This window comes from Vipera berus, assembly GCF_964194415.1.
Source record: "Vipera berus genome assembly, chromosome: 7".
Taxonomy (NCBI): domain Eukaryota; kingdom Metazoa; phylum Chordata; class Lepidosauria; order Squamata; family Viperidae; genus Vipera; species Vipera berus.
The window spans coordinates 2,689,715-2,703,657 of NC_138209.1; the positions used below are offsets into that span (position 1 = coordinate 2,689,715).

The following is a 13,943-nucleotide window of genomic DNA, read 5'->3' on the forward strand; positions in this document are numbered from 1 at the left end:
ATAATAATAATAATATAATAATAATAATAACAATAATATAATAATAATAATAATAATAATAATAATAATAATAATAATAATAATAATAATAATAATAATAAGTGCTTCCCTGGTTTGCTATGGAGCTCTTTTGGGGGGGTGGGGTGGGGGGTTGGGGGGGCTGGAAACTGGAAAGTGCAAAACAGCTGTAAGTTTCGAGCCGTTGGCCGAGCGCCCAAAATCTACAGTAGCTCTGGGACCGAGGTCGTGGGTAACTTTTTGGGAGGTCCGTCGTAACTTCAAACATTCGCTAAGCGACTGGTCGTAAGTCGGGGGCTACTTTGAGAAAAGACCCGCCTTTGAAGTCAGGTTGCCGTCGTGTCGATACATATCCTAATATTTCTCATTCTGCTTGGGAGACTGCAGCGCCTTGAAAGCATCTCTGCAGGATAGCTTTTAACCACCGCAGAGATTCCTTTAACAGCCAAGGCGAGAAAGGTCGTAAAACGGGGCAGAACTCATTTAACAAACGTCTCACTTAACAACAAGAATTTGGGGCCTCAGTCGTGGCCCTACCTGTACACCGAGTTTGAATTCAGGATTACAGGGGGCAGATCTTAAAGCGATCTTCGGTTTTTTTTCCCAACATTTAAATTTTTTAAATAATAATAATAATAATATTCAAGTTCATAGGGACCTTGGAGGTCATCTAGTCCAACCCCCTTTCTCAGGCACGAAACCCTATACCATTTCAGACAAATGGCTGTCCAGTCTCTTCTTAAAAACCTGCAGTGTTGGAGCATTCACCACTTCTGGAAGCAGGTGGTTCCACTGGTTAATTGTTCTCCTTAACTCCAGGTTGCTTCTTTTTTCTTTTTTATAATATTTTATTAATTTTCCAATTTTACATTTGAGTATTTAAAAAGCAACGTGGTGACTGGGTTAAGCAATAGTTCAGTAACAAAATCTTTAGTGCAAATCTCAGGACTCGTATTCAAGCAAGTACAGTTCTAATTATATCAGTTCAATAAAAACATCATTTTTGCCTTTGTCAATAACTTTTTTAGCTTATACATATCTTAATTACTCGCTTCGTTTAACCTGTTCTTTATTTCTGGTTTTTTTTTGTGACAGGGACGCCATTGTTCATCAGAAAAGAACACAAGGTCATTCTAATTCCGCCTTCACTTTGCAGGATATTTCCTCCACTAATAAAGTGAAGTCCAGCATTACTGGTCAGGTAAACAAACTCATCCCAGCTCAAACGTTTGTGGTCCATTTGAAGGCTGATTATCAAACAGGTAGTCCTCAACTTACGACCACGAATGAGCCCCATGTTGCTAAGCCAGACAGTCGTTTAATTGGACTTGGCTCCATTTTACGACCTTTCTTTCCACACGATAAGTCAGGGGTCTTCAAACTTGGCCCTTTGAGGATTTGTGGACTTCAACTCCCAGAATTCCTCAGCCAGGCACGCTGGCTAAGGAATTCTGGGAGTTGAAGTCCACTCCTCTTAAAGTCTGTATCAGGGGTCTTCAAACTTGGCCCTTTGAGGACTTGTGGACTTCAACTCCCAGAATTCCTCAGCCAGGCACGCTGGCTGAGGAATTCTGGGAGTTGAAGTCCACTTCTCTTAAAGTCTATAGCAGGGGTCTTCAAACTTGGCCCTTTGAGGACTTGTGGACTTCAACTCCCAGCGTTCTCCAAATTGGACTTTAGAGCAGTGTTTTTCAAGCTTGGCAGCTTGAAGATGTGTGGACTTCAACTCCCAGAATTCCCCAGCTGTGCTGGCTGGGGAATTCTGGGAGTTGAAGTCTAGGCATCTTCAAGTAAGGCAAGATTGAAAAACACTGCCTTAGAGTAAATATAGCTTCTTATATGCCACAGTTACTCCCTTCATATCTTTCCGCTGTGAATCCTGCACTACAGATAGTCCTCGAATGACAACAGCTCGTTTAGTGACCATTCGAAGTTTACGACATTGAAAAAAAAAGGGATTTAGGACTGTCACACTTTGCAGCATCCCCACCCAGTGCTGTGCTCAAAACTGACTCATCTTTATGACGGTCACAGTGTCCTGGGGTCACGCCCTCCCCTTTTGCAGCCTCCTGACCAGCCAAATCCGGAAGGAAGCCAGATTCGCCGAATGACCGTGTCACTCACTCAAACAGCTGCCTTGATTCGCTTAACGGTGGCAAGGAAGGCCGTCAGTTGGGGCAAAGTTCCCTTAACAAGCGTCTCTCTCTCTCTCTTAGCAACAGCTGTGGTAACGTCGTAAGTCGAGGACTGCCTGCATTTGTTACCGTTTTAGGACTGGTGTGGACAGGCATTGAGAAAGACAAAGCGTTGTGTACACAAACACGCAACCTTTTAAGTTGGCAGCTGAAATATAAAGCAATTGGTAATTTTAGCCGATCCACGATTCAGTTTGGGTCACTGACTTAATTCAGATTTATCCCGCTGCTTTTGGAGAGTTAGTCAGTTTGATCCGCTCCTTTGAACTAAACCATCCATTTCTTTTTTAAATTGTTGTGCCATATTTTTCGTGAACCGGCAAGTGTGTTTTTGCTTGCAGCGGAGTGGAAATTACCGTCAGAGTGCCTAAAGTCGGCTTGCAATTAAATAGTTTCACGCCCGATTGGATTCGAATTATTGATTCCCTGCAGAAAGTTGTGATAAAAAAAAATCAATGAAGTAACCCTCGGCCTGAAGCTCCAAGTCACAGACAGTCCTCGTCTTAACAACCGCTCGTTTAGCGACCGTTCAAAATTACAACGGCGCTGGAAAATGTAGTTTATGAACCGTTTCCTCACAACCGTTGCAGCATCCCCCTGGTCATGTGATCAAAATTCGGACACTTGGCAAGTATTTGTGATGGTTGCAGCATTTTGAGGTCACATGATCCCCTTTTTGCGACCTTGCCAGCCGGCTTCCGATAAGCAATGGGAGAAGCCCAGATTTGCCCAATGACCTCCTGATTCAATTAATGACTGCCGTGAATCATTTAACAAAAAAAAAAGATCGTAACATTGAGCACGAACCACTTAACAACCTCCTTGCTTAGCAACTGAACTCCTGCTTTCAATTATGGTCGTAGGTCGAGGACTACCTGTATAGTTTTGCAGTGCCCTAATATTATGATAGAGAGCCAGTTTGGTGTCCTGGTTAAGGCATCAGGCAGGACTAGAACTCAGTGTCTCCTAGTGACTGGCCCAAAGTCACCCAGCTGGCTTTCATGCCTAAGGTGGGACTAGAACTCACTGTCTCCTGGTCATTGGCCCAAAGTCATCCAGTTGCCTTTTGTGTCTAAGGCAGGACTAGAATTCACCGTCTCCTGGTGAGTGGCTCAAAATCACCCAGCCGGGTTTCATGCCTAACGTGAGACTAGAACTCACCGTCTCCTGGTGATTGGCCCAGAGTCACCCAGCTGGCCTTCATGCCTAAGGTGGGACTAGAACTCACCGTCTCCTGGTCATTGGCCCAGAGTCACCCAGCTGGCCTTCATGCCTAAGGTGGGACTAGAACTCACCGTCTCCTGGTGATTGGCCCAGAGTCACCCAGCTGGTCTTCATGCCTAAGGTGGAACTAGAACTCACTGTCTCCTGGTTTGTAGCCTGGTGCCTTCACAACTGGCAATTTCCACCTGGGAACCTCACCATCCCCTCTTTTCTTTTCTCTCTCCGCAGGGAGCAAGAGGCATTTCCTCGCTTAAGCCCAACCCTCCTCAAACGGGCCCCCACCCCATCAATGTGGTACGGCCCTTACGGCCCAGCTGTGGCCCCTCGGGCCCCCTCCAGAGAGACCTCAAACCTTCCAGGCCTCCGCCACCGCCATTCCACGTATCGCCCGGCGTGCCCCCGAAAGCTGGGTTTGGGGGTCCCGCCAAACTGCCCCCTCCGAAGAAGCCTCTTCCAAGCAATCCTGTCCGACCCCCTCCGGTGAGTTGCCTGCTCCCCGATGAGTTGGTGTGTGTGTGTGTGTGTTGTGTGTTAGTTCTGGGACCTACATTTTGCTACTGGCAGGTTATGTATCCAGATATTTCCCCTGCTGGGCGTGGGGAATTCTGGGTATTGAAATCCAGCCATCTTAAAAGTGGCTGAAGCTGAGGAACGCTGTCTTAGGCACACCTTATGGCCCTTTTGAGGGATCGAGAGGCTAGATTAGTAGATCGAGGGAATGTTCAGGATGTAATTTACCTTGAAGGTGAGGGAATTCTGGGAGTCGAAGCCCACCCAGCTCAAAATGGCTAAGATTGGGAAACCCTGTTTTGACACATACCTCACTGCTCTTTTGGGGGACCAAGAGGCTTGATTCGGAGATCAAGGGGACCTTCTGGAAACTGCAGGTACTCCTCGACTTACAATGGTTCATTTAGTGACCATTCGAAGTGAGAAAGGGATTGAAAAAAGTGTCCCACCACCGTTTTTTACACCGATGACCGTTGTAGCATTCCCCACGGTCACATGATCAAAATTCAGAGCAGCTGGCTCGGATTTATGACGGTGGCAGGGGTCACGTGATCCCCTTTTGCGACCTTCTGAGAAGCAAAGTCAATTTGGGAAGCCAGATCCACTCTGTGACTAACTTAGCAACCGCAGCGATTCCCTTCACAACCGTGGCGAGAAAGCTGGTAAAACGGGGCACCAACTCACTTAACAATTGTCTCACTTAACAACATAAATGCCGGGGCTCAATTGCGGTCGTAAGTCAAGGACTACCTGGAATTTACCTTGACGTTCACCCGTACTGGCTGGGCGTTGGGATCTATATACCAGCCAAGGACTGAAAAACACCGATCGAAGTGGCGCTTTGCCAATTACGGTGGGTATGCCTTGGCTTGCAACTGTTGAAGGAAACGTCTTCATCGTGGTTCAATCCAAGCCGGGAATAAGCAACATGGTGACTGCTTTAGGAGGAAGGTTGCAGTTTATTGAAGAGGAGAGCCAGACAGAGAAGAAAGAAAAGAGAGACAGAGCACATGTAGTGAGTGGGTTTTTATACCTTCTTGAGCCTTTTGTTGGGAGTTGTTCCTGTGGCATGAACTTTGACCTGGGTCTGAGTGTGCCCTTTGGCATCTGAGGGTTAACCCTATTATGTCCTGTCTTAGAGTTTGGGTGGGATACGTAGATTTTAGGCGTCTTTGTCTTCTCAATCTTCTAGCTGGGGGCCTCCAACCTTCCTGAATGGATGATCACATCTGCGTTTCTACAGAGCTGGTTTCTGCTTGGGGGAGGGAGACTTGGGGCTATTAAAAAAAAACTGGGCATGCGTTTCTGCCTCTTTAATATTTCCTTCTCTGGGTGGGGGGGGATGACTTCCCACACAACATAGCCCCCTACCTTGATTATGGCTTGTTCAACAAACCAGGTTGGGAGTCCCGGTGGCCAAATGCAGCCATTCGCAAGCAAAGTTTGATGGGTAGAATCCAACCGGCTCCAAATTCGGTTCGACCGACTCTTGTTTTTGTGCCGTTTTTTTCCTCTTGGCAGGTCAACCCACAGCGGAGACCACCTCATAGACCCCTCCCCAAGACTCTTCTGGCAAAAGACGTGGCCTCAGCCCCGAGTCCAGCCTTGCTGGTCATGGTCCCTCCGAGCAACTCCAAGCCAGCAGGCACCGGGGCCTTCAACCATCTCTCCAAACCTCTCAAGTAAGTTGGCCGTGAAAGATGACGCCGCCTTCGGGATCCATAAAGGGGGAGAGGAACTAAAATCCAAGTCAAAGGGCAAAAAGGACTAGAACTCACCATCTCCGGCTAATTGGCCCAAAGTCACCCAGCCAGCTTTCAAGCCTAAGTCAGGACTAGAACTTACAGCCTCTCGGTGATTGGCTCAAAGTCACCCAGCTAACTTTCATCCCCAAATCAGGACTAGAACTCACCGTCTCCTGGTAATTGGACCAAAGTCACCCAGCTGGCTTTCATGTCTTAGGCAAAACTAGAACTCACCCATCTCTCGGTGTCCAAAGTGTCTCAGCTGACTTTCATGCCTTTCTGTAGAACTACAACTCACCGTCTCCTGGTGATTGGCCCAAAGTCACCAAGCTGGCTTTCATGCCTAAGGTAGAACTAGAACTCACCGTCTCCTGGTGATTGGCCCAAAGTCACCAAGCTGGCTTTCATGCCTAAGGTAGAACTAGAACTCACCGTCTCCTGGTGATTGGCCCAAAGTCACTCAGCCAGCTTTCATGCCTAAGGTGGGACTAGAACTCAACATCTCCTGGTGATTGGCCCAAAGTCACTCAGCCAGCTTTCATGCCTAAGGTGGGACTAGAACTCACCATCTCCTGGTGATTGGCCCAAAGTCACCCAGCTGGCTTTCATGCCTAAGGTAGAACTAGAACTCACTGTCTCCTGGTGATTGGCCCAAAGTCACTCAGCCAGCTTTCATGCTTAAGGTAGAACTAGAATTCACCATCTCCTGGTGATTGGCTTACAGTCACCCAGCTGGCTTTCATGCCTAAGGTAGAACTAGAACTCACCATCTCCTGGTGATTGGCCCAAAGTCACTCAGCCAGCTTTCATGCTTAAGTTAGAACTAGAACTTACTGTCTCCTGGTGATTGGCTCACAGTCACCCAGCTGGCTTTTATGCCTAAAGCAGAACTAGAACTCACATTCTCCTAGTTTCTAGCCTCGTGCTTTGACCATTGGAGCAAACCGGATCCCTTGGTTGCCCACCATGTTAACCATTATACATACATACATACATACATACATACATACACATATACGTGTGTGTGTGTGTGTGTGTGTGTGTGTGTGTGAACCCTTTGGGATTACATGGAGTTTTGCATGAATTGGCCATAAAATGCGCTCTAAACGTCATGTAACTCACAACAATAGAAAAACACAGTCTGCTTAAAATAATACTACACAAACATTAGCTGTTGTCATGTTTTAATTGAACATAAGATGGAAACATTCACAGTGCAGGGTGGAAAAAGTATGTGAACCCCTAGCCTAATGACTTCTCCAAGAGCTAATTGGAGCCAGGAGTGAGCCAACCTTGACCCCAATCAGTGTGATGATATTGGATGTGTTGCTGACAGCCGTCCTGCCCTTTAAAAACACACACATCTGTTTTGGGTTTACTGGTCTCAAGAAGCACTGTCTGATGTGAACCATGCCTCGCAGAAAAGAGCTCTCAGAAGACCTACAATCAAGAATTGTTGACTTACATGAAGCTGGAAAGGGTTACAAAAGTATCTCTAAAAGCCTTGATGTTCGTGTGTCCACGGTAAGACAGACTGTCTACAAATGGAGAAAGTTTAGCACTGTTGCTACTCTCCCTAGGCGTGGTCGTCCTGTAAAAATGACTGCAAGAGCACAGCGCATAATGCTTAATGAGGTAAAGAAGAATCCTAGAGTGTCAGCTAAAGACCTACAGAAATCTCTGGCACATGCTAACATTTTTGTTGACACATCTACAATAAGGAAAACATTAAACAAGAATGGAGTACATGGGAGGACACCACGGAGGAAGCCATTGCTGTCCAAAAAAAAAAATACTGCAGCACGTTTGAAGTTTGCAAAAGAGCACCTGGATGTTCCACAGCACTACTGGCAAAATATACTGTGGACAGATGAAACCAAAATTGAGTTGTTTGGGAAAAACACACAACACTGTATGGAGAAAAAAAGGCACAGCACACCAACATCAAAACCTCATCCCCACTGTAAAACACGGCGGAGGGAGCATCATGGTTTGGGGCTGCTTTGCTGCCTCAGGGCCTGGACGGATTGTTGTCATTGATGGGAAAATGAATTCCAGAGTTCGTCAGGACATTTTGCAGGAAAACGTACGACCATCTGTCCGCCAACTGAAGCTCCGCAGAGGATGGGTGATGCAACAGGACAATGACCCAAACCATACAAGTAATTCAACAAAACAATGGCTTCAACAGAACAGAATACGCCTTCTGGAGTGGCCCAGTCAGAGTCCTGACCTCAACCCGATTGAAATGCTGTGGCATGACCTTAAGAGAGCGATTCACACCAGACATCCCAAGAATATTGCTACACTGAAACAGTTTTGTGCAGAGGAGTGGTCCAAAATTACTCCAGATCGTTGTGCAGGTCTGATCTGCAACTACAGGAAACGTTTGGTTGAGGTTATTGCTGCCAAAGGAGGGTCAACCAGTTATTAAGTCCAAAGGTTCACATACTTTTTCCACCCTGCACTGTGAATGTTTCCATCTTATGTTCAATTAAAACATGACAACAGCTAATGTTTGTGTAGTATTTTTTTAAGCAGACTGTGTTTTTCTATTGTTGTGACTTACATGACGTTTAGAGCGCATTTTATGGCCAATTCATGCAAAACTCCACGTAATCCCAAAGGGTTCACATACTTTTTCTTGCAACTGTGTGTGTGTATGTATGTATGTGTGTGTGTGTGTGTGTGTGTGTGTGTGTGTGTGTGTGTGTATGTATATATATATATATATATATATATATATATATATATATATATATATATATATATATATATATATATATATATATATATATATATATATATATATATATGTGTATGTGTATGTGTATGTGTATGTGTATGTGTATGTGTATGTGTATGTGTATGTGTATGTGTATGTGTATGTGTATGTGTATATATATATATGTGTGTGTGTGTGTGTGTGTGTGTGTGTATATTTTCTGGGCTCTTCTGACCAATTTCTTTTGTTGCCTTTCTTCTTTCTTTAGACCCCTCCCAGGCTTAAAAGTCCAGCCCGCTTCCTTCCCCTTCAAGAAGTGACAAAAGGCTCGCTCACCCTCGCCTTCCTCGTTTGCACTACTGCGGGTCCAACGCAGGGATTTTTGTTACCAGAGAACTTTTCAACTTCGGGGGGTATTTTTTTGGGGTGGTGGTGGGAAATGTAACCACCCCCCAAAAAACAAAGAAGCAGAGAGGAGAGCTGTGGTCATCGGTCCTTTTGTGGGGCTGTCGAGAGTAGGAGAACCTTGAGACGCGTGGCTTCAACTCATCCAACCACAGAAGCTTTGCGGATGTGAAGATATCCTGACCTACCTCCTTATTTTGCACAACTTGATGAGACGTCATCTCCCTGACCGTCGTTTCGGTTGGGTAGACCCGCTTCCTGAGTTGGCGTCACCGGTTTACAGGTTGATACGCCAGTTTTCCAGACATACGACGGAGCCAAGCCTGAGATGAAACCAGCTTTAGCCACCGGGGACATCCTTCCAGGATGTTGGGCTGAGCACCCAACCTCTGTTTGGAACACAAGTCAAACCTAGATTGTCTGGAAGAGACCAGCTTGGGAAAGAGGATGTTAAAGTCCAAGGGGTTAGTGAGCTCGGCTCGAGTCCTTGTTGACACCTGGTTCTTCCATCCCGAGAAGAAGGCTGTCTCAGCACACCTCCCATGGTTCCAGAAAACGGGAAGGGCCTTGGGAAATGTCTTGATTGCCTGGAAGGGTACAGATGATCCTTGGCCAACCTCTTGGTTCCTTGGAAGTTGGGAGGCCCAAGGTCTCACTGGGTACAGGAGACATGGTGTCCTTCAACTCCCCTCCCTCCAGTTGTGATGGATGGGCATTTCTACCCCACACATCCATAGGGACAAAGTTCAGGACGGTGCTCTGCAGAGCATCAACACAAAAGCCCACCACAGTCAAAGCTACTGTATTCCACGTGGTTGGCAGTGCTTTAAAAGTGAGATCAGAGGGAGGAAGCCCCCTCCCAAGAAGATCTGACCTTGGGGGGTCCCATTTTTGCTTTGAGGGCTGAAGGTCAACAGAACAGCAGCACAGGGGAGACAACTTTCCCGAACAAGTAAAGGCCTTGTTGACCAACAATGGGATTATTGTTGACTATGGGATTACTACTAGGTGGACCTAGCCTTGAAGTCCACCCAGCATCCTGTTCCTGTCCATTCTCTCCCACTCCATCCCACCACCCAGGGCCAGGAATATCACAGAGATGGTGGACCGAGTGTTGAAGTCCACCCATCATCCCGTTCCTGTCCATCCTCTCCTGCTCCATCCCACCACCCAGGGCCAAGAACATCACAGATGGTGGACCGAGTCTTGGAAGTCCACCCAGCATCCCGTTCCTGTCCATCCTCTCCTGCTCCATCCCACCACCCAGGGCCAAGAACATCACAGAGATGGTGCACTGATTCTTGGAAGTCCACCCAGCATCCCGTTCCTGTCCATCCTCTCCCGCTCCGTCCCACCACCCAGGGCCAAGAACATCACAGATGGTGGACCGAGTCTTGGAAGTCCACCCAGCATCCCGTTCCTGTCCATCCTCTCCTGCTCCATCCCACCACCCAGGGCCAAGAACATCACAGATGGTGGACCGAGTCTTGGAAGTCCACCCAGCATCCCGTTCCTGTCCATCCTCTCCCGCTCCGTCCCACCACCCAGGGCCAAGAACATCACAGATGGTGGACCGAGTCTTGGAAGTCCACCCAGCATCCCGTTTCTGTCCATCCTCTCCCGCTCCATCCCACCACCCAGGGCCAAGAACATCACAGATGGTAGGCCGAGTCTTGAAGTCCACCCATCATCCCGTTCCTGTCCATCCTTTCCCACTCCATCCCACCACCCAGGGCCAAGAACATCACATAGATGGTGGACCGAGTCTTGGAAGTCCACCCAGCATCCCGTTCCTGTCCATCCTCTCCCACGTGGAGATATTGCCACGTTCTACGTGTCCACCTTACTTGGTGGGACGCTTTCTGAAATGGTGGTGGGTTGGGTAGGGGTTGGCCACATGGGAGAAGGAAGCCAGGAAGGGCTGGACAGTGGTTAGAGATGAACCTCAGCCCCAGTTGGGTCCCTGATGATGGTCATCTCCCACTCTGATCTTCTGAGGGGCCTACAGGAAACACCAGACTGGGATTGAAATTATTTCGACTCCGGTGTTCACCACCCTTGATTAGAAAAGCCAACATAATTTCTGATTTCAGACAAAAAAGAGGGAGAGATGTTTTACAGGGAGTCCTTGACTTACGGCCACAGTTGAGCCCAATGTTTCTGCTGCTAAGCGACGTCATCGTTAAGCGGGTTTTGCCTCATTTTGTGGCCTCTCTTGCCCAAATAGCTAAACGAATCCCTGCAGTTGTTAAGTTAGTAACACGTTACGTCAAGGGAATCTGGCTTCCTCCGTTGACTTTGCGTGTCGGACCGTCGCAAAAGGGGATCACGTGACACACACCCCGGGACACGGTGACCGTTGTAAACACGAGCCGGTTGCCAAGCGTCTGAATTTTGACCCTGTGACCGCGGGGACGCTGCAACGGGCGTGGAGTGTGAAAAAACGGTCCTAAGTCCCTTTATTTTCCAGTGCCGTTATAATTTTGGATGGTCGCTAAACGAACGGTTGTTAAGCCGAGGACTGCCCGCCTTCACAAGTGCTCCATATCTCAGCCTTTCCTTCTGGATCCATGAATAAAAATGCATCTTTTTGCTCTCAGGAAGGGCGCTGGGCCCTAGTGCTGGGGTGGACCAAGCCACCAATCAGATCCTGGACCCCGTGAACTTTCGGGGAACCCCCCCCCCCTCTGGACCCGAGAGGGCGGGGCTAAATGCCCAGCCTAATTCCCACGATCTAGGAACACGTCCAAACACGGAGTAGGTGCCTTCTCCCCCTCTAAGCCTTTTCCATAGCCCCTTCCCGTCTCCTGGGACCAATTGCTCCCGAGTCCAAGAACAGGGCCTGCCCACCCCCCCCGGTTGGGAAGCCCCCCCTTCTCTCCTTTGAGATGCACTGATGACCTCTGGGTAGCCCGCTGTTGCCTTGCGGATGCTGGCATTCCTCTGCCAAGTGTTTTTGTTCTTTTTTTTTCCCCCACGTGTGGGGATGCCACTGCGTCGCTAGAAGGTTCTATCGACTTATTGGGGTGTGAAATATTTCAAATCCGTCCCCCAATCGGAAACTTCTAGCCCTTTATCTCTTCCCGTCCCCCCCCTCCACTCCCCCCTCCCAAGCTCTATTTTGCTATTTCTTTAGACCGGGGGTGGGTGGGGGGTGTCTCCAAACTTGGCAACTTTTAAGACTTGTGGACTTCAACACCCAGAATTCCCCAGCTAGCCATGATGGCTGGCTGGGGAATTCTGGGTGTTGAAGTCTACAAGTCTTGAAAGTTGCCAAGTTTGGAGACAAAACCCCCCTCCCCTCGCCAACTGCCTTAGACAACTTCGCTACGTATATTTCCACAGAGACGCCTGCGTTTCTCCGCACAAAGAAGACCACTTGGAGAAAAAAAACCCAGTCCTCTGAACGCTTTAGGTCCTTTTTAAAAAGAAAAAAAAATGATGATAATAAATAATTTTTAAAAAACTGAAATCTTAAGTCTTGTCGTTTGGGGAGATGACGCGGGGGATGAGAGACAATGTCGCTCGCGTCTCGTGCTCAGGGTAGGGGTGGGGTGGGGACCGTCCGACTTGTTGGCGTGTGTAATTCTGAGGGGGGTTGGACTAGATGACCTCCAAGGTCCCTCCCAACTTTATTATTATTATTATTATTTTTTATTGACTGCTTGAGAGGATAAGGTACACTCGGGGAGGTTTTTTTTTTTTGCAGTTGTAGGGATGAGATTCCCAGGCTTTGCATCACGGCGTGGTGGTCCTCCGCTTACGACCACAGAGGAGCCTCAGATTTCTGTCGCGAAGCGAGTCAGTTGTTAAGTGAGTTTTGCCTCTTTCGACGACTCCCCTCCCCTTGTTTTCTTTGCCAGAGTTGTTAAGTGAATCTCTGCAGTTCAGTTAGTAACCCGGGGAGGGGGGATGCTGCAAAAATGGCCGTTAAGTGTGAAAAACGGTCACCAGTCATTTCAGTGCCGTTGTGACTTTGAACAATCACTAAATGAATTGTTGTAAGTTAAGGACTCCCTGCAAATTGGGGATGAGTTTCCCCGCTTCTAATCCAGTGCCTGCCTGCCTCCTGTTTCTTCGATCTCTCTAAAACCTCTGAAAAGTTTTTTTAATTTTTTTTTTTTAAATAGTATTTATTTGTTTTTTTTATTGAAAAGTTTTACAATACATTTTATTTTTAACAAGACAAAACAAAACCCCTGCCAACCCCCTCCCCTCTCCCCAACCCTCCCCCACACCTCCCTCCCTTCCCCCTCCCCACTCCCCGACTTCCCAGAGCTAAATACAAGGTATAAAAGTAGAAACAATCATAATCTACCATATGCAAACAACAATAAACTATTAAATCTATCGCACTTTAACTCTTATAAAATGACTACAAGCAGTATAAATATCACATCAATACTTATTCAAATGCTAAGTGAAACTTTTTAGTCCCATATTTATTCTGGATGTAATCCATCCATTTTTCCCACTCCACAATATATCTCTGTTGCGAATGGTCTTTCAAATACGCTGAGATCTTTGCCATTTCCGCCAGGTTGGAAACTTTCAAAGTCCATTCTTCTATAGTCGGCAGTTCTTCCTTCTTCCAATATTGCCCTACTAAAAGTCTTGCTGCCGTAATTAAATTCAACATCAGCTTAGTGTCCACAACAGTAGTGTCAGTAATAATGCCCAGTAAAAACAATTGCGGACAAAACTTTATCCTTTTCTGAAATATCTTCTGCATATTCCACCAAATTTTAATCCAAAATGCTTTAACCTTTTTACAGGTCCACCATATATGAAAATACGTTGCATCTTCACCGCCACGCCTCCAACATTTAGGCTGGCAGTTCGGATACATACTTGCTAGTTTTTTAGGATCTAAATGCCACCTATAAAACATTTTAGTATTTATTTGTGCGCTTGTGACTTATGACCGTCCCAGCCATCCCCTACGGTCAGGTGATCAGAAGTTGGGCTCTTGGCAACCGTCGGTTTTCAAGAGTCAATAGAGGTTAGCCAGATCTGCTTAATGACCACCTTGTTGTTGAGTTAACAACGGTGGCAGAAAAGATCCTTAAACTGGCCTGAGCGACTCAGGTTAACAATTTTTTTTTTTTGGTTTAATAATAG

General features: G+C 47.0%; 1 protein-coding gene across 1 annotated transcript in view; it reads left to right on the top strand.

The window, feature by feature from the left end:
* Positions 1-12,254, top strand: part of ADAM33 (ADAM metallopeptidase domain 33) — a gene marked incomplete at its 5' end in the record, with an annotated part of 71,587 nt that extends 59,333 nt beyond the window's left edge. Inside the window, 4 exons of the mRNA XM_081333319.1 lie at positions 1,114-1,219; positions 3,666-3,917; positions 5,469-5,629; positions 8,686-12,254. Of these exons, the coding sequence (XP_081189445.1) occupies positions 1,114-1,219; positions 3,666-3,917; positions 5,469-5,629; positions 8,686-8,737 (571 nt within the window). The 3' untranslated portion in view covers positions 8,738-12,254. The remainder of the gene's footprint in view (positions 1-1,113; positions 1,220-3,665; positions 3,918-5,468; positions 5,630-8,685) is intronic.
* Between the last annotated feature and the right edge of the window lie 1,689 nt (positions 12,255-13,943).